General features: G+C 39.3%; 1 protein-coding gene across 1 annotated transcript in view; it reads right to left on the minus strand.

The window, feature by feature from the left end:
- Nucleotides 1–19,880, minus strand: part of drd2a (dopamine receptor D2a) — a 29,891-nt gene extending 10,011 nt beyond the window's left edge. Inside the window, exons 1-2 of the mRNA XM_033977665.2 lie at nt 19,771–19,880; nt 3,257–3,569 (exon numbers count right to left, since the gene is read on the minus strand). Of these exons, the coding sequence (XP_033833556.1) occupies nt 3,257–3,535 (279 nt within the window). The 5' untranslated portion in view covers nt 3,536–3,569; nt 19,771–19,880. The remainder of the gene's footprint in view (nt 1–3,256; nt 3,570–19,770) is intronic.
- Between the last annotated feature and the right edge of the window lie 1,272 nt (nt 19,881–21,152).

Here is a 21,152-nt window from a genome sequence, read left to right on the forward strand (position 1 = left end):
GATCGCTGGGATAATCATCATAGACCCACTGAGAGACACCAGAGGATCGGAGCCCTACAGTCCTCTTATATTACATTCTACATCACACTGCGTGCTCTAAAGAAACAACCCTGAACCCAGTCTATAGATGGAGAAATTAGCTGATCTTCTGGTGAAAGGGTAACCTGTGCACTATTGATCCTTTATCACTGGAGATCATTCTATGTTGGACCCAAGTGAACCGCTGTGTGCTACAATTGACATTCAACTATTCTGCCACTGAGCACTAAAGGCAAGGCACATACCTCAATTAGGCAGAATTATTCATAAACACAAGGCCCCGGACTGAAAGAGGCAGCCTGACATTTTGACAGTTTCATGCACAACTGCTCTATTAAAAGCCAGAAGAGTAAGACCACAATCCACTTGGAGAATGTAAATATAAGGGCAGAGGTTGAAGCGAATCAGAATTCATTTCATATTTTATTAAAGAAGTCATAGTTGATTGGCGGAAATCGTATGTATTTAACCTCTGTGGAGATGTTAAGTGCCTTAGGGGTCTGCTGGTCAAGAGTGGGCAGGAACCAGGCAATGCATATTTTGGTGTTAAGATAGATCAGTGTTCAAATGAATATATAAATTAATACATTTCATTATTTTACCAGATACAGTCAAGGGAAATTGACATTCAGTTTGTGTAGTTTTAAAAATAATCAAACCTTTTAGTTTTGCACAGTACATTTGCATTGTACTGTATTATAAAGCTGGTAATTAGGTCTACAGCAGTCCTCAAGTCTCAAAGGGGGTTCCCGTTCTACTTTAGCCCATACCATCTGCCCCAATGTTCTAAAGATTGACCCTAATCATTAATACATACAAAGTTAAATATCACGTGTTGAAACATGTGCTTACTTGGTCACATACTTTGTACTTGGATTTTTTCAGTCAATTTTGTGTCTTTGCTGTTCTAGCGTGTGTCGGTGTGTCCCACAGGGTCCTTCAGGGTCAGTCCTCTACCTTCTCCTGTTGTAAGGACACTTTGATGTGTCATCCATTGATCTTTGAACCTGCGTTTAAACGTGTGCTTCTGCTTCCTACTCATCCTATAGAGAGTGGTCACAATGGGGGACAGTAGATAACAGGCTTTGTTCCACAGTCACTGTACTTGAAATGGGGGGTGGGTGTATGATGTGCAGAGGTCAAACAGTACTGGTCTGAATTTATCTTATTGTTGGTGACATTTTTTCCTCTATAGATTTTCATGAACAATTAAGTATACAGTATTTAGCCATGTTTGTTTGTCATGGCGTCAATGTTACCCAAATGTCATTGACTACACAACATGGTACAGCCATGCTTCCACAAGGTGATGGTGATAATAAGATAAGACTCTCTCTTTGCAGCAATGACCTTCTCCTTGTAACTGCTCCGAGGTATTCATGAGGGCAGTCCGTACCCAGTTTTTTTCCCTCCAACCTAATTGTCCTTTTGTGCGCGGACATTTGGGTGACACTGTCGGTTGGGAGGTTGAGAGCAGGCTTTTTTCTGTGGAGCACTGCTGTTACCTCCGTCTGGAGTTGAGATGCAGCTTTTGTTTTTGTAGTGGACTACTCTACAGAGGCACAGGATATTCAGTCCTTCGACAGTCTTATTCATAATACCAAAATGATTATCACACAAAAAAACAACAAAATCATTCATTCTTCTGTTCTTAGTGCAAAAAATAAATGGCACTGCCATATTCTAGTAACTTATAGCCAAAGCACACCAAAGTGCTCTAACGTGCTCTGAGAGTGCCCAAATGTGCCTGCTCGACCCTGCACTGTGATTGGAATATGTTGAATTTGAGTGTGGTGCAGAGGCTGAAAACTCCTTTTTGCAGTTTTCCTATGAATCCAGACAGGCCTCTGGTCTGTGACCGATGGAAAAACTATTGTAAAGTTTAAGGAGAGGGGCCAGTGCTGCAGTGAAGCAGAGAAAACATTGTCTTGTCTCCTCCTTATTCAGTGCAAACTTCTGTTTCTCGTTAAACTCAACAATAAACAGCTAAAACGCCTCACATTCCCCACATATAGCTTCACACTAGAACTCTCATTTTATCAGTGATCTGCAGATTAAAAAAAAGCATTTAAAGCATCAGATAGATTGTGTTAAACAGGTGCACAGTGCTCTGGTGTGCTTTGGAAACTTGAACATTCTCACCTACACTGTTGTCACAATACAATATGTTTTAAGACAAAATAATGTAATTTTAACACACAACAAAGAAGACTTTTATAATGTTACCATATGGTCTTACTAGTCATGGACCATTCTAAAACTATTTATGAAAGGCCAGATATTGTCTTATTTATGGGATTTATTTTTACAATATTGTTGCTGGTTCAAATTTGTATTGTTAATTAATTGAGTTAAGTCTTAGTATCAATTAGTATTTGGATATCTTTTGCACAATCCTACAGCTATGTATGTTTGTTTTAGTCAGAACTTGTTTTAGTCAACACTTACCAAAATGATAAGCTTGAACCACACTGACAAGATGCTTTTTATGAGAAATTGCTTGCTTGCATATACCAGATAACCAGGCAGTCCTTCATGTAGAGAATGATTCCTATCAGATGTATTATCTTTGATGCGTATGTCTGCTGTGCATGTGCTGTTATCTGCCTACCACTTTTCTGTTTCTTCTCTGTCTTTGCCCTTGGTCCTTTGTGCTGTGAGTTCTCTACTCAAACGCTGCTACAAGTTATCGCTGCTACTTTGAATGCTTTGAAATGCTGTGTTGTGTGATCGATTAGGTTCTTCACAGCATCAATGGTAAAGTGCTTTTTTCTTACTCTCAGCTGGCTGTGGACATTGAGTAGTGTCAGCCCATGCTTGCAGGCTCTATACAGCAGAGCCTGTGCATAAGCTCTTTTAAGCCTCCCAGATAAAAGGAGAAGCATTTTTGAGCACACAAAAGTCCAGTTGCTTTTGCTTGAGCGCCCTGGTCTGAAAGAGTCCCAATCTTCCAAAATGATATACTCTTACCTCTTTTGAACTTATGGCAGATGACTTTAACCCCAAACCTTCGGCATTTAGAAGATCTTTAACACACTGAATTACTTCCTTATAAGATGAACTTTTTCAGTATTCATTCCCCTTACTTCTTGCCTGTTATTAAACGTGTGGAGCCGTCCAGGCAGATAGAGCATGACAAGAGCAGAGGGCATGTCAGTATATTCACCATACTGTATTATGTATAACACTCATTCACACGTGTGCGTTCATATTCTACCTCTAAGTACACGACCCAGGGCATGACCAGCGTGGCCACGAGGAGGTCAGCCACCGCCAGGCTGACAATCAGATAGTTGGTGGTGGTCTGCAGCGCCTTCTCCCGGGACACAGCCATGCACACCAGCACATTTCCAAACACGATAACAAAGATGAGCAGGGTGAGGAGCATGGCGTAGTAGTTGTAAGGATTCTTCTCGCCGTGCTCCGTCCCGTTGAGGCCCCATGTCCCATTGTCGAATAAGCTGTCATTGTAGGCATACTGGGTAATGACATCCATTAGCTGTGAGTGACAGAAGGCCGGTGGAGGGGCCCTGCAAAAGTCAGACAGAGAGAGAGGTTGTGAGAGGGGCGTAGTATGAATAATGGTGTCGTTTGCAGAGAGTTGATAGAAACAATTGTCCATTGTTTAAGCCACCGGAGTACATTAATCAATCCTTGTATTTTGGTCTTTTTTTTTTGCATTTTTCTTGGGGATACTGTATTTGGGAAAAATCTAACAAAAACTATTAAGACAAAATAAACTTCAGTAGCTTTTCTTTATCCAATATTTTCAAAGCTCAAAATTTCGGCTGGTTAAAAATTTAAATAAATCTCTCTCTCTTTTTTTTCTTTCTTCAAGTTCAACTGGTATGACCTTTGACCGGAACAGGGTAGGCGAGGCATTAATGGGATTTGTGGAAATGCAAAACAACACCAGTCAGCTCTCTTTCTAGTTGAAAGTGGAGCACAATTTAGCAGAGTTTGCTTATAATTTAATTTATACACCTTGTCTTTTATTTGCATATTGTAATCATGACTGCTGCTGCTTTGCTTCATGCGTGAGAAATTGTTTGTGTGAAGTTTATGTTCTGCGTTTGTCTATTTTTATACAGTATGCACCTGTACTTAGCAAAGCTGTTCTAACATAAGAGCTTTTCATTATTTTTACTTTTTGGGGCAGATTACTATATAACGTTTTATGCGTGTTATGAGTGTTATGACAATTGTCTGGCCTGATAGAAAGAGTATTTACTTTTCCTGTGTGCATTGCTTTAAAGTTACTGTAAGTACTTAATGTTAGCCTAGAAAGACCTGCAAGAGTGAACCTGCTAGTCAGAACATTATAACTGATCAAATTACTCCCTTTGTAGTGTTCCTTTTATGGCGCTTGTCTTTAAATGTGTGTTCTTACTTAAACTCACTGCACACTTTTCAACTTTGCAAGTCATCTTTTGTAATTACTACGGAGAGGCTGACAATGCAGTATTTCAGGACTGCAATACTATGAAATCGGAAGAACTTGTGCACGTCATGGAAAAGGGGTTAGCTTTCACGGTTCTCATCACCACCTTGTGCTTTGGCTTTTGGCGTCATATTATTCAATTGTTATTTTGCCTTCAGGTCCAAACTGGCATTTTTTTAAACTCACTGAAGCACTTGACTAGACGTGAGGCAATATGCAGGCAAGCAAGACTATACGTCCCCCCCTCTATACTGTCATATAGAGGCGGGGGGTATAAAAAATGGATCAGATTGCAGGTGTTGTTTCGGAGATATGCGAAACTTAAACATCAAGTATATCTATAGTACAGTCTATAATTAAAGTTTTAAAAATGTCCTCAAAAAGAAATATCTAGTGTAATTTCCCTAATTTCCCAATCTGCCCTTTTGTGGTTAATGTCATGTTTCATTCACATTTTGTGCTTGACCAAGGCATTTGCAGTCATGTTTTTATCACATTTCTGGTGCAAAATATGGTCTGAATATAGTTATAAAGATAAGCCAAAACATATCAATATCGCCAGCCCCTATATACATATACTTCTTTATTTTTATGTAATTATTTTGACTAAATCAGGCATAACATTTTGACCACTTGTACCTGAACATAGCACCACACCTTCAATCATACTATTTCCTCATCAGAATCATTACACACACAGATGTTTGAGTAATACTGGGTAACATGTGAACTTCCTTCTTGTAAGCTCTAAACACTTGGCATAATGGCATGATTGGTTCTGATGTGCTCCTCTGTGTGTTTAAACAAGTATTTAGCATTAAACTACAACATACATAAATCATTATTTTACGTTTCCTTCACTGTAAACCGCAATATTGATCTAAAAAGTGTAAAAATAGTAATAATAACAGGCTCATTGACTTCTTGTTCAAAGCTGTACAACTGAGAGTCCTGCCTCTTCATAGTGGCATTTTACCATAGTATGCAGTGGATTTACTTTTTTCTGTTGTTGTAAAATGTGTCTTTTTTAATCCTACACCCTAGAATAGTACAGGATTACAACTGTGAGTAAGCTAATGATGAGGGAACACTGTTATTACAAGAAAAAGCTCATAATGTCTCACTCACCTTTACTTACTCTAATCATTTTAGTTTTCCAAGTAGTACCATCTCAATACAGCTAACTATCTTTGCACTAGATGCCTACACTGTTTCAGTCCTCAGTACATCAGCAGCTGCCTCATCTAGACTTTTTCATGCACTAACACGGTTCATTTTACCTATTACTATGGAAGTATTGACCTTCTTTTCTTTCTTCTCTATAACATGAAACTGCCATATATAACTTGTATGCAAAATATCAAAGCAAATTAATTTTTTCCCAAGTGCTGCTCAGGTACAGTTTGTTTTTCTGTTTGCACATAAAAGTGTTGATCCAGGCTTGGCCGTAGCTGCGTTACATAGGGAAAAGAGAGCGTATCCACTCAGCACATTTGTACCCAGAAACCCAACTTTTACTGTTTTTTAATCCATGTGGGCCAAAAGGAGCTCTTGACCTCAATGAAAACATTATCCTTTTCTGTTTACTATTCATTCAGCATAACTGCTGTAAAAATGTGAGAATCATCAGTATCTGTTCATGGGCTGATTCCACATCATGCAGTTCCGCTGCGCTGCTGAATCATCCCCGACGGAGGGCGCAGACTCTTGCTCACTGGATGCGTTTCATCTCTTCACAGCTGCGCCATGTAGGGCTGCTAGCCCCAAGGAACTTAAGAAGAGCATGTGCAGAGACCCCGAGTTTGTGAAATAAGTCTCCATTTAAAAAAACTAAATAAATGTGTATACAAAAGCAGGAGTGCAAATCATGATTTAGATGATATCAGTATTTAGATCATGTCACATCAGTTTAAATGTGTTTTTTTTTCTCCACCACGCAGGCAAACTGTTGCGTGAACAAGTCCAGTAAAGTTTTCACATCACTGTGTTTCAGTGGCATAACAGTGTACTGAACCGCACTGTCAAAGCAACAACTGGTGAAAACATCTATTAAAAGTAATGTGATGATAAAGATTGTGTATTTACTTTGTAAATCCAGATGCTGTTCACATTCTCTTTCCTTTCTGGAGTGTTCTGAACTGTGGAGGTTAATCTGATTGATCAGACACTGACAAAAAAGAAAATAGACTTGGTTTGTAATTTTGTCTGAACAGTGGAGTGGAGGAGCATCGGCACAGCCATGTGCAGTGGTTCTCATTCACTACAGCGGTACTTATTACACTTCTTCCGTGCACTTGTTTGCACTCACTCTTTCACATTTCTAATAGGGCTGTGTGGTCCATTCTCCGGTGCACCTGAATGTCACTCAAGTAATTGGATGAAGTTCAAGATCTGCTTACAGTGCTCATTGCTGGCCTTGACTGTGAATGAGATGATTGTCGGAAACAAAATATGCCTAACATGATAGTGAGGGCCAACTAAAGGTGAATTTCAAACAGGATTAATGCAAGAAGTGACTCTCGGTCACAAAAGGCATAATAGCATTTGTGAGCTACCATCAGCAGAGTTAATAAGGAGAAGTTGCATTCAATGTCACTGAGGCTGAATTGAGTTAAGGACGAAGAAGTAGGTGTACTGCCACAAAGGGCACCACTGCTAACTGAGTCTGTCTCAAGTGTGGATAATATAAAAAGAGAAAAATACAGTACCCTGAAAATGCTGAAGTGAGCTGGGCTGAGCTGAGTGCTGGAATAATCATAGTGAATCTGTTGAAGATAAATGGTCTACAAAAGCATGGGACCACCTTAGATTACCATGAGATGAATCCAAGGGTTTTGAGATGGGTGCACGGTCTCAGGAAAGAGACCAAATAAATATGATCTAGGGGATTACTCAAACATCTGCAAAAAAATAATAAAATAAAAATGCAAAGCCAACATTATACTGTCTTATGGTTCAAAGCTAAAATGCATAACATAGGATTATAGGGCTATGAGGTGACATGAGTGATTTGTTCTCATGAGAAATTGGATTCTCAAGTAAGACAGAGTCTCAAGGTATTCTGTGTGCAGCACAGTCACCATGGAAGCTGCCATGCAACTGCATAAGCTGAGTTGATCTTTACGACTGACGATATAAGTGTCCAGTATGCCATGGGCAAATAAGAGAGGCTTTCCTGCTTCCCTGTTCAGAGACATAAACAACATGGTATCTTATGTGCTGTGTGGTTGTGTGTGTCACAGAGGTCACAGCAGTGAATCTGCACATGCATCTTATGAATTAAACATCATGCATTAGCCATTAGTACTGAAAATAGCTTATACAAAGAGGTGGGGATGGATGATAAAGATACTAAACCGGGAATCTCTGATAGTCAAAGTGTTACAGTTGTTACACTTACAATCTAGATGTCCAGTGTGCTGTAGCCTGCTGTTGGATGTGTATGTCACACTATGTGATGCATTCCTATTTACTAACTCAGTTTCTTTTTTCATACATACATAATTTTTTTTTATGCATTTACAAAAAATAATGAACTGGAGCATGACATGCTCACACCGCCGTCTCGAGAAGTTGAATTTCAAACAGGATTAACTGGAAACAACTACAGGTTAGGATAAGCACTCCTGAGCCTCTGACTGCAGCGTAAATAAGAAGTTGCATACAAAGTCACAGTGAAGTTTGTGTGCATAGAGGATCTGGTGGTGAGGAGGCAGGGTGTAGGTGGGGCTGTTGGAAGTGTAAGCACTCCTCAGGGGCACCAGTATTTGTATATGGCTTACAGAGGCCCTGCCCTGTCTACTCTCATTTATTTGTCCATCGTGCTTCCTTTTATTTACAGTACTCTCCTCTCAACATTGCCTTGTGCTGCTTACAAACAAAGGTAACTAATATCCCTGCTTGCCAATAAATCAACATTAAAGTGCCATTTGTGATTACTGTTGCGACCTCTACTTGGCAATGATTTTATGTTCAATACTTTGTCTGTGCCCCATGACCCAAAACAAAAACAAAACAGCTCTGAATACTAATTATGTCCCAACCATAAACGGTATTAAACCAACTAGCTGGAAAAGAATGTTGCATTATTGTCATTGTGCCACTAGATGAAGTCTGGAGTCACAGGAAAGTAAACTACGGGGTGATTCCAGGTCTGATACAGGATTTGGAAAATAATACTGTATCAAATGCATTCTACTGACCTGGTTTCACTTATATTACTGAAGGACGTTTTTTTTTTTTTTTTTTAAAGTCACCTGCGTCATTCTTACACTCCTGTCACCCCCATGGCACTTTCATGGCTGAGTGTTCTATATTTTGCTTCTCACTGTCATGTTGTTTGTTTTTCTGTTTAGGAACTGTCCCACACTAGACTCTGAGGTTGAAAAACCTCAATTATTAGCAGGGGCATCGGACTCGGGGGGTAAAGGGTACTGTTTTCAGTTTTCAAGGAGGGGCCCAGGATGATTTGTACCCAGGACCCAGATTTTTTCTTTTTTTCTTTCTTTCTTTATATATATAGGGAGGCCCAAAGAGAGCACTTAAATTCTCTTTTTCATGGGTGCCCTGTTCGAAATACAAAACAAACAAAAAAAATCGAACAAAACGAATAAGTATATAAGTCCGTATAAAACATTAAAAACCCCTTCAGTATTCCCCCTCTGCTGTTATTATGCTATGTTTTGATTCACATGGCCACATACAAACCTGTATGTAGGTGATTCTTGCATTGAAAAACTTCTAAAATCTGACATCTATAAAAACTTGAGTGATCGTTATGCTATTTCACAACCGCAGAAAGAGGTAGGGCATCTTGATTGATCTTAATATCCAGGTTTGGGAATGTTTTCACATGTAAACTTGCATCCATCTTTGCGATCCGATTTTGGTTTTGTTCATTGAACTGTTCCCATTCTTCACAAAAACAACTTGTCCTCACAAAGCCCTAATTAACCAGATTGAACCTTTCCTAATTTTAGTTAACCACCAGGGTTCTTTACCCAGTGAAGTTCCCCCATTCTGGTGTCTGTATCCACACCATCTGTCTGCTCATACGCCAAGATAGTTAACACAAATCATCTGGACATTCAAGGTTTCCCCCAAATATAACCATCCTGGAGGCATTTCAATAGATTACAATGTGTCCTACAGCTTCCCCTTCACAAAAGCAGCCTTAAAATAGGAGACTCGTCACAATCCCCGACTCCCCGCCTCACTGCTCCACTTACCCCAGTCTATAAGAATGGCCTGGATATACTCATAAATGTACTTATCTTATATATATGGGTTTGTTCTTTTTACAGAATTGACGAACATGTTTGTAAGACTAAGATCTTGATACGTTTTATATCTACTATCTGATTTCTCAAGCATTTACATAAAATAAGTTGTTAGTCTGAAAGTAATGCATTCTTTTGGTCTTTGTTCTTGTTTTTATATCCAGGAGCCTGTCTCATTGTTTACTGGTGTTTACATATTTTCAGACATATTAGTGCAGTTGGTGACTAAGCATCTCCACGGAGGCCCTGCTCATATTTCAATAACAGATGCATTTTCCCAATTTATTTTCTAAAATGGATTATGCAAAAATGAGCTTTTAACCACGGTATTACAGTGTTCCCTCGTCATTTAGACTCAAACTTAGAATCATTCTTTTTGTTAGACAGGAACGTTTGTTTACTTGCAGCCCTCCTCAAAAGTGCCGTGTGATGGTGTAGTGATGTGTCTTGTAGGCTGCTTTACTTGGTTTTGACAGACAGTAGGGGAAGCTTACTTCCCCTACTGTCTGATACCTCCTCCAGGCCTGCATCCCATATGTGTGATAAGGTGTACGCTCCCTCATCATGATTTATGCTCTTTGGACCTCGTTTGCAAATCTCGATGGCCTCTCTGATCCAGTGGTGGTGTTTGTTTGTTGCTTTCAGCATGAATGACCTTGGCATTGTTAGTCCATAATGTGGTTTTGTCTCTTGCAGTGGTCAGATATGGATGATTTCAGATTTTCCTGCTCTGTTTGTTCTTTTCTGGCTCATTTGTCTGTTCGCTGTTTTTTTTTTCATACTCTTTTTGATGTTTTTTTTTTTCTTCGTGTTCCCAGCGGTCTTCCTGTTTCCCCTACATATCTTGCATGATATACATGGTATCTCGTATATTTATGTTCTGGTTGTATTCTGTCCTTTTTTCTAATAATTGTCTGAGTTCTGTATGTGGTTTGACCCATGTAGTGATGTTGTGTTTCCTTGTGGCTCTCTATATACATTCTGTCACACCCCTGATGTATGGCAGTGTGATTGATACAGGTTTTTTTGGTATTGTGTGTGTTTTTGTGTTTCGTCTAGTAAGTAAAGTGGCCTACAAGACACTATGATGCTTCTGAGGAATGCTACAGGAAGTAGCTGAAACAAGCAAAGCAGGTAAACACGCCGTCTGACACAAAGAATAGGTAATTAACCTTTATCAATGATAATTTACTCAAAGTTGTGATTCATGCATTGTGATCCAGTAATCCTGCATTGCCTAAAGCTGTGTATTTATTTGCAGTTACTCCAGGTAAAGTTCTAATATGTCAAAAAATCTGCTGCTTTCCATGCAAAAAAATCTGCAATTTTGGAGAATTTCTGTTGTAGAATAAACTGAAGCAACCCAAGAGAATTTATAATCAGTATGGGAACTGGAGACATGAAACCTAGTCTTGTCCATTCCAGTCTACTCCAGTCTAATCAAGTTCAGTCTAGCCTAGTTATGCTCTTGTTGTAGGGAGTATTATACCTCTGATGAAGTAGGCCAGCACAGATGCAATTTCCTCTTTTAGGTCAGTACGGTCATTTACCATGAGCAAAATAAAACAGATTTTAATTAGCCCTTTGACAGTGGCTTAGTCACTTTTTTTGAGTCAGTTAAGCTTGAGCTAATTTCTGTGGTTCTTATTGACTTGTATAGTTTGTCATATTTTTAAATAACAATATTCATAATTGCTAATTGTATGTGCAGCACTTCACGTATTGTTGCCTTTGTTATTCCTTTAGTGTGTCTAGGCCAAACAACACACTGACAAAACTGAAGGGCAATTGAATTAGGAAATTAGTACCTACTGTTTGGCTCCTAATTTTAATAAAGATGATCAAGCAGATAACTGTGCCTCTCATTATGTCAAAGAAGCATATTCATGTTTGCAGACTGGCTCATTTACTTCCCAGTATATTCATTCATATTCATGTGTGAAATTAAGCATATCATGTATTATTAGTTGACTGTTTCTTGGTCTACATAATTGATGTAAACTTCCTGCTGTATTCTTCTCGCTAACCCCTACTATTCCACTGTGAGCAGTTGACCTGTCCTGCATGTAATCCTTAAATAGCCTGACCCCTGTCTCCCTTGGTCTCACATCTAACCAGATCATCTTAGTCCCCGGTGACCTCGGCTCCAATCTAAGGCGGGAGGCTTTATCTGACTAGACTGGATTTGTATTGTAGCATCAAACCATTTTCAGAATTTTTCTGTGGACTTGTGAGATCTTGCTCTTTGACCTCACCAACCAAGCATCACTGTAAAAAATATGTCATTTGTCAATATACTGTAAAAATTTTGCCCTACACTGGAAATAATGTGCCATTCTGCCCTCTAATTTCATCTAGTTATTATAATAAATGATGAATTCATCTTATTTTGACTGCATTCATCTTTTACTGTTGTGTCTGTCCCAGAATATCCCCGTGACTTGCCCCCTTGAATTGTGGCTGCTCTTTAATTTTAGTTTTCAACAGGTTTCTTAATAGCAGTGGATTCTTCAGTCACCAAAATAACACTTTGACATGAGTGGCATGGCAATTGACATGAGTCTGCTCATTGTGCTGTTAGTGCTGGCTCTACTGTTCAAGCACAATGCAGTCATCAGTGCATTAAATGATGCAACAAACATGTGGTTTCTCCTACAAAGTCCGTTTAATCACAAAACAATCTGTCATGAAAGGAATCCAATTTCCCAAAGGACTATTTTTGAAAGGTGCAAATTTGACGTTTTTACTCACAGTGTAGCAGGAACTTGAACAGTTTTTGAGACATTTTCAGGAAATTACATTAAGGAAACAATGGTGTCATTGTTTATTGTAGGAATATAATACACTGCATATTTGTTTTTACAAGATTGTGCCTAAAGTCTCAAGGCAGCGCTTTCTGGCTAATTAAAGTCTTCCCATAAATAATGCCTTTTCTTGCCTTTTCTTTCTAAAACATTGCATTCTTTCTACATTGGGAGATAGGGACAGTGTCTTATCTGTTTCTTAGGGTTTGTCTAAAATTTTAAGCTATCAACATAATGAATTTGTTTTAATTCCATCTTTTATAGATTGTATTATATTTTGGTCTTGTCCTTGGTTTACACCATGGAGTAATAGAGACTCGAGGCAATAAGAGACAGTCTTCTCACTATTTCTCCAGTAGAGTTAAAGCCCAGCCCACAGGAGCAGCCGAATTGCAGCTGATACCAGTCCATCAATATTGTCAAAGGGTGTGATTCGACTCCTTGATAGCCTTCACCCTAATTAGTTTTCTATTTGCTAAATCCCTTTTAGTTTGTGGGTCAAAATCATTGAAGCAGGCAAAGTCAATGACTATCTTGTGAGTTCCCCTTTCTGGAAAACAGGGCTTTCTTGTAAGAAGGCAGAAGCCTACTTGTCACCGGCACACAGCTAATTTCTGCATGCTTTGTGTGGAGGTGGTAGCGGCTATGACTTTTACTGTGCTCAAAATAAACCTGCCGGCTCAAAGTAGCAATTATGGTGTCGTTATCTAGGTGTTGCAATTATCACTGCTTTTCTCTGTACTTATCATCACCACCGATTTTCTTGAAACGTGGCCACCATTATGTCTCCTCTCTAAAACATGACCACAGGGTTATTAACATCCAAAAGTGGAACATGCAGATTTGCTTTTTTCTGTTCAACAAAATACTTAACTAAACTAAATTAACTAAATGTAATTGAGCTTAGCTCAAGTGAATGCTCTGACATTTTAAAATGACAGCTCATATCACATAGCTTTAATATCATGGTGGGGGGGTATTAGCATCGTAGATTTGGAGGGTCATTTATTTGACTGACGCATGCAATAACCTGTATCATTGCAACAGCAGCACATTTTCAAGAGACTTTTCCCTGTCAGGAAGAGGTGAAAACAAATGAATTACTGGACAACAGCCAGGCACCCCCAAGACAAGTCACACTGAGAGGAAGGAAGGGACATAAAAGGCCAAATAAAAGCCAAATACATCATCCATGAAAACAAAAACCCGCCGGCCGTGCTCTTCAGCTATCCATCTACGTTATTGATACAGTATGATACAAAGGTTAGTGCTAGGCCAAGTTCTGCTATTACATATATTTAAATGGTGACATAACACTGACTGGCATCTGCCCAGAGAAAGGACAAGGCTGTTGACAGATCTCAATAGTTTCTACTCGGATGTAAGAATACTCCTTCCTTCCAACTGGACCTGTCTCTGGTGAGGTCTTCACACCAAAACTATCTGTGTATAACACCTAATATGTGTGGACAGAAAAAAACAACTAACTGCATTGGTTTGCCTTTTCCCTCATTCTTTTCCCACGCCTCTGAAAATGATATATGCAATATAAGACAATTCCTGAGGCATCTGGGAAAAAAAGTACATGTACATCATTTTATTTCTATACCATCCACTGTTAAATTTTCCACTAGTCCCCTTGGCATTTCAGAAATACTGTGTATTTTGTTGTGTCTTATATATCAATGCTCTACCATCACTCCAATTCATGGTATGAAGCCAAATAGTAACAAAGACATAGATAGACCAAGGCAAGGCCACAGTGTGTAGCCTGACTATTACTCAAAGGTGCATCACATCAGAACATTGGACATGAACAACACAGCAGTGAAGCAGCCTCCTCCCCCACATAAAATTGATCACTGTGGTCACCATTCCTCCTTCTATTTGACACAGAACAGGCATTACATGATCACTCATGTCTCACACACTCTGCTGTCTATTTGATGGTCAACGTCCCTGTGTTTTTTACATAGAAGTATAAGGCTAAATAATGTCTGATATTTTATTAGAGTTTAGAATTGTTTTTAGATTCAACATTTTTACTGTTTAAATGTATGTTTTGGACATTTTCTTCAGGAAACCAGCACAGCTCAGAGGAGAATTGTAACTCCCGTAAAAGGTCATAGCAAGATGGATTAGTGATGACAACAAAAACCACCAACACGTCATTTTGCATTCGCTGTTAACTGCACACTGCTCTATAGCAAAAATGCTTCTTTTATGGGTCAAACTAGATGCTTGAACAAAGTATTAATTAAATTTACTGTGTAAAGATTATGATGATTAAAATGTATGGATCTTTCCATAAAGGAGAACATCAGCAGATGTTGACATTTGCAAAATCACATTTTTATGCTTATGCTTAGCTGGAGTCGACCACTCTAAATGACTGTAAAACGGGAGGTGACCTGACATTCCGTGCTCTGACCTCCTGCGCCACACGGGGCAGGTAGCTCATGCTTGGCTGCTCCATGTTCTTGTGCAGTAGGTTGGAGTGGGCAGACAACACAGCAGTATCTATACTGACATACCAACATACAACATGACACAACACACATTAGATACTCAGAGACGATAGGCTTTGAATGGTTGTCACAGCATGTGCCATCACTTACTCTCTCCATACTCATATGCTCATGTATGCTGCTTTCTATAATCCTGGTGTCCCACATAGTACTGTAGTAAATGAAACCAGCAAATAAATTACTTTTAAAATACATATAGTTGAACCTAATTTAACACACAATTCCATTTATTGCTTTTTAATATTTCTACAATAATGAGGATGACTTGAAAAATCTTTGATTTCAGACGTGATCACAGCTGGGTCTTAAAAGGTCATACAAACAAACAGACTTGTGCTGGCTTTGTTCACTAAACAGCAGGGTTTTAAAGGAAATCTCAGGAAAGATGGCACATAAATGATGTTAGCGTTAGTGTTACGCCCAACTCCATTCGCCACTTGACACAGCAACAACAAAAGAACATGTTTAAAGTGACATGGGTGTCATGTCATGCCAAAACCAAAGCATCAGCCCACCAAATCTTTGTTCTTATGTGCTTGGCTTGAAAAGGTTGTCAGTGCAAAGGGGAGTTTCACATGAAGTGCACAATAAGCCATGTAAATAATGTTTCTTTTTGCACCTGAGGGGCCTTTGTGTCAGCCACCATCTGCTGGAGCTGGGCTGGTGCTCCAGACTGCAGGGAACACTTCACAATAGACACATTTTTAACTTATCAGTGCATTCTTCTGACTGAGCAGTACATACTATATCACTGGAACAAACTGCTTCTTCGCTCAGAGAGCATTTGTGATTAATCCACCTTCTTTTCTCTATCAGTTCCCGTCAGTCATTGTCTACCCATTCACCCTGACACCTGCTGTTCCTTGGACTTACTATACATTCAGAGTTACTTTACCTTTGATCAAACACACACCAAGAAAGCCACTGCCCCAATTAAGATAGTTGCTATCCAAAGAGGTTTTCACTTCACATAGGTTTTGTCCAATCACTTTCACTTAGCTGCTTGTAGAAGGCAGAACTAATTGTACACCCTTTGGCTGCTACAGCTCTCTTGGGAGTAGAGCCATGTTTGTATATGGCCCTGTGGTCTTGTATGCCTACATTTCCTTCAAATCTATTTATAGCAGGGTTTAGGTAATATGACATCTAATTCATCATAAGCTTGGGCATGTGGTGGTTTTAACCAGTCAATGGCTAAAGGACTGACAACAGAGACATACCAGATGTTCATGCATTGCTTTGCTTCAATTTGGTTCAGGGTGACAGAAAATCATGCAAAGCTTGACTTATGACTTCCTGTTGTTTCTGAGGTAAGGAAACAAATGGGATGAAATCCAAGATGGCAGGATTCTCAATTTCATGCATTGACTTTAGTCTCAGCTTTGATAACCAATACTGTTGGTATTAAGCCTGCAGCAGAAACATATACATATATGTGGACTATAATAAGGGTAAAAGTGTGCCTGCTGGCTCTTATACCTCAGCTATAGGGTATAATTATTTCTGTTGCATTATGCACTATTGAATTGAACCATTATGAATCAATATATGGCCTGGATACACAGGATTAATGTATAGACAAACCAACAAGCTGACAGGAGTCATAGCACTAACTATAACTGTAACCTAGTGCATATCCAGATCATATCCGGATCTACTATTGGCTTTTGGCCCTAATTGGCTCCTCCATCTTTTTCATGTGATGGTGCTGGTCCCTGGAGTGTTGACGTATTTGACATGCCACGGAATGGGTTTCAGGAGTGAGAGAATCTAGGCCAGTCGGATACATGCGCAGACATTCAATACAATTAAATGATTTACTTGTCAAAAAACAATGGAGCTGCCGGGACCACATGAATGCCATACTTTGAGTAACACACATTATAGAGTACATTTTAATGGACTGTCACGCTCAAGGCGTTATGCAATATTTGTGAAATATTATTTGCAAACGCTGCTGTCAGGTTGCTAATCTTTGTTGACAGCTTAGATCTGCAAGAATTACAATTAATTTACAACTAAGCTTTGACTAGGTCCAAAGGTCAAACAATTCTGCAGTTAGCTTTTGTGACTATTAGTTCTAACAAGGTGAAAAAAGATCTCATTTACATCTTTTTTTCAGTGAACCCTCAAAGCACAATGAAAATTGCCATGAATTGGATGATGACTTGCGAATATTATTTACAATATATGTTAGGTAACACAATACACATTCTTGAGTTTCTAAACTTTTCTAGAGAATGTTTCATAAATAACCCTATTCTGTGAGGGGGTCAATGTCATATCATCACACTAGTCACATCATAGTACTGTTATTTATTGCAGTATTCTCTAAAATGTTCTTTACATGACATTAAACCTTTAGTAACATCTTTATAGTTTCATTATCCAAATAATTAAGAGTTAAAAATGTTTAAAGCAGACCTATTATGCAAAATCAACTTTTCAGACCTTTTAACCATGTTATAGTTGTTTCCTTTAACATTTACTCACCCAAAGTTGTATTTGGAGTGATTCGTGCATGTTTGAGCAATTTAAGCGCTTATTTTCAAGACACCATATTGCCGATCAATCCCCATTTTCACCAGCACCGACATACGCCCACTGCTCTGTACTTCATGCTTCAATTTAATTTTTTTTATCAGTGATTTAAGCAGGATTCAGCAGTGTTGCAAAGTCATTTTGGTACAAATGAAAAAAAAATCCTGTGATCGCTAGCATGATCTGCAACTATCCATCAGAGGTGTCGTCTCTTTGTTGTGATGATGTTTACAGCATCGTCAGCTCCCACTGGGCAGTGCAGATTTCTAACGTGGACTTCAGTGGACTTATTTATTTTTTTTATTACGTTGTTTAGGTGAATATTGCGATTTAAATTGTGGAAATTATAACATAATGATCCACGGGTGTGATAGATTATAGCCATAGGGCAGACACAAGCACAACAGGTCTTAGAAAAGCAGTTCCTTCTGTTTCGGGCCATGGGGGGTACATTCATTCACTATAATTCACATGTAATTCATGTAATAGTGGGAGGAACTGTGAGAGAAACCAGAGGAGCACAAACTGCTCAATAAATAGTTGTCATAGTTGCACATCGAGCAAAGCCATAGCACATCCCAGTAAATGGAAATGTATCTTGAACATTATATGTTATTAAACTGTATATCACACAACTCTGCAAGAGTCATGGGCCATTGCTGTTTAATTGAATTACACGGGCCCAGAGCAGGGACCCGGTTGTTTTTGTTAAATGTATGTCAATTGTCATGGGAGCAGTGTGTTGAATTTAAATGTCAGTATTGAGAAGCTGCATTAAGTGATTAGTCCTGAAACCACTCCTGTGCCAATACAGGGATTCTAGTCTCTCTAACACCAGACATTGGCTTTTTTTTTTCAAATCATGATGAGATAATATGTGTTAATAAATACCCCATATTGTGAACACACCAAGGTTTGCGTCAAACAGCAGGCCTGATAAGCAATGCATCAGGATCTCTGACATAAATGAGCCACACACCTCATGGTTATGAAGGTGTATTATCCACACGGAGCAGCGCAACTGGACACAGGGAGCAAACAATGCCAACACCTCATCTCTGAGCCTTACATGGATTACATTCAGTTTTCATTTAGTGGACTTGGCATAAGCAAAAAGGTTTTAAGGGCATTTCTACTGTAGCCAGCAGGTGTTGTGACCTAGGTGCAAATGTCACACTTGCTTACCAATTTACACAATAATCCTGGACAAATCTCATTTTAACAATATCGTTCCATTGGTGCAGTGCCAATGCTGTATTTTGGCAACTAGACAGTATAAACTCCAGTCAGCCTCACTTTTTGGAATATTGCAAAAATCTAAATAATGCTTTATTCTGTGTAGATATTTTACCAAATAATAGAGAACCACTACGAGAAGCATAAATGCATATATGAGAAAACCTTTTGCCCTAAGTAGACGGCAGAAAATAACACATGGTGGCACATACTTTAAAACGCGTCTTTAACGCTCCAACTCATCAATAAATGAAATAGGCTGCTCCAGTGCATTAAGCTCAAATAACAGCACATGTAAAGTCTTTAAGGTTATGCAGAGACGTCGGGGCTGGAGTTGTTTCCTCACGCCCTCTCTCCAGAACGGCGTGTCAACTTGTTCCGAGATGCTCACAGCGTGGATGAGACACGGGACGGTGAATAGTAGCACAGCTGCAGCAGTCACCTGCCCTGCACAAAACGCTGTGTCGTGGAAGCCAAACCTCCGGAGGAAAGTAGGGCCACTAATTGCGCACAAACAGATCCCAAGTCAGCTCCTGGGAGAAACGCTCTGGCTTGTAGCAGACGGATGTGCCATTATTTTGTTTAGTATTTGTAACACTGGCAAGGATCAATATAATGAGAATCTATCAATCTGGCTACAGTCACTAAAAAAACAATGAAGTGGTTTAAATCACATGGACAGATTTATCTTTAAAGTTATATTACTGGATGTACGTCTAATACACCTTGGAACAAGACGAGTCCTTTGTCAGGAAAACAGCTGGGGACGTCTGTGTTGTGCTTTTAATCCAACCTCTTGGGAGGCTACAATCAATGCCGGCTCTGATTCTATAGGCTACCGCATTTTAAGCTTGAAAAATAATAGAAGTTTGTGTGTGGCATTAAAACAAAATTAGTCTTACCTTCACGCCATAAGTTTGAGCAAATCTTTGTTTTTACTGTCAAGCACTGTTAAATCCAAAAGTATCCACCGAAGCCTATTTTCCACTGTATCCGTCATTGGCTTGGTCCATCATTGAGTCTTTCCAGTTTACAGCTGCCCGGGTGCGAGTCATTTATTCAGCTGTAAAATACATGAAAAATAACACTGGACAAACTGTGCTCTCGCTTCCCATGTGAAAGCCTTCAGCTGAGCGGCGGAGAGAGGAGCAAGCGCTGGATTGGTTGCTCCGCGTATAGCAGTTCCTCTGGAGCGTTACGCGCGGAGTTACCTTGCCTAATGACGGAGACTGGAGAGTGAGGCCACTGTAGAAAAGAAGTGAGCACATTCAAGGCGGGGATACATCAGCTTGAGACCCCGCTGGAGACGTGCGTCCCCTTCTATATGCACCGCGCGCAGAGATATGTGCACTTTACGCCGACGAGAGGCTGCTCTTTCGAGTAATTTGCAGGTGATGAAAGGCACGTGAAAGGGTGTGATTTCACTACTGTAGCCCATAAAGGTCCTCGAGGAAATGAAATCATGCAACAGAGAACAAACTGTTTATGTACCGCGCGTAAGATATTTTTATGCAAATGCCTCTTCTCCAACGATCAGCAACTTTTAATTCATAGACCTATAATGTTTTGTAGTTTTGCATCATCTTTATTTGCAGGATAGTTAATCTCCTCTCATGGAAGATGTCAAAGTATCATCACCTGAGCGTTTTGAAAGCGTCTCGTCACGTCGCACCAGCGGGATGGAGCGGGACGCGGGTCACCCTGGACCGCGGCTGCTGTTTTTTCAGGACTGACTCATAACTCACACGTTTGTAATATTGTAATGCGCACTCACTCTGAACAATACCTCATGTTTAAGAATTGACACGAAGGTTTATTTTGGGAGTTGCAGAATACATTCATTAAAAGTAATCGTTTTGTTGTGTTTTTTTAAATTATTTAACATTTTTAATTTTTTTTTTTAAATTATTTAACATTTTACATGACGTCCTATATGCTGTTGTTTGTTTAGACTTGGGTTAGGAGTGGAAAACATTTGTTTGTTTATTTTTCTTTCTGAAGGTGTTGCAGCATGATTGCTTCAAGGTCAGACAATTGAATTCATTAATTTGAAATTTGTTTAAGTCTTAAAGCACAACCATTAAGTGAGTCTTGCTATGATAGGACTCTCACAGTGTACTGAAGGATCTGGCACCATCATGTTAGCAGGCAAGGCAAAGCAAGTTTATTTGTATAGCACAATTTGTATACAAAGTAGTTTAAAGTGCTTTACAGAATAATAAAGATCACAATACAAACAAATCAAACCATGAATAATCACCATACAAATAACATTAAAAGAGAA

Source organism: Periophthalmus magnuspinnatus, chromosome 13, assembly GCF_009829125.3.
Source record: "Periophthalmus magnuspinnatus isolate fPerMag1 chromosome 13, fPerMag1.2.pri, whole genome shotgun sequence".
Lineage (NCBI taxonomy): Eukaryota > Metazoa > Chordata > Actinopteri > Gobiiformes > Gobiidae > Periophthalmus > Periophthalmus magnuspinnatus.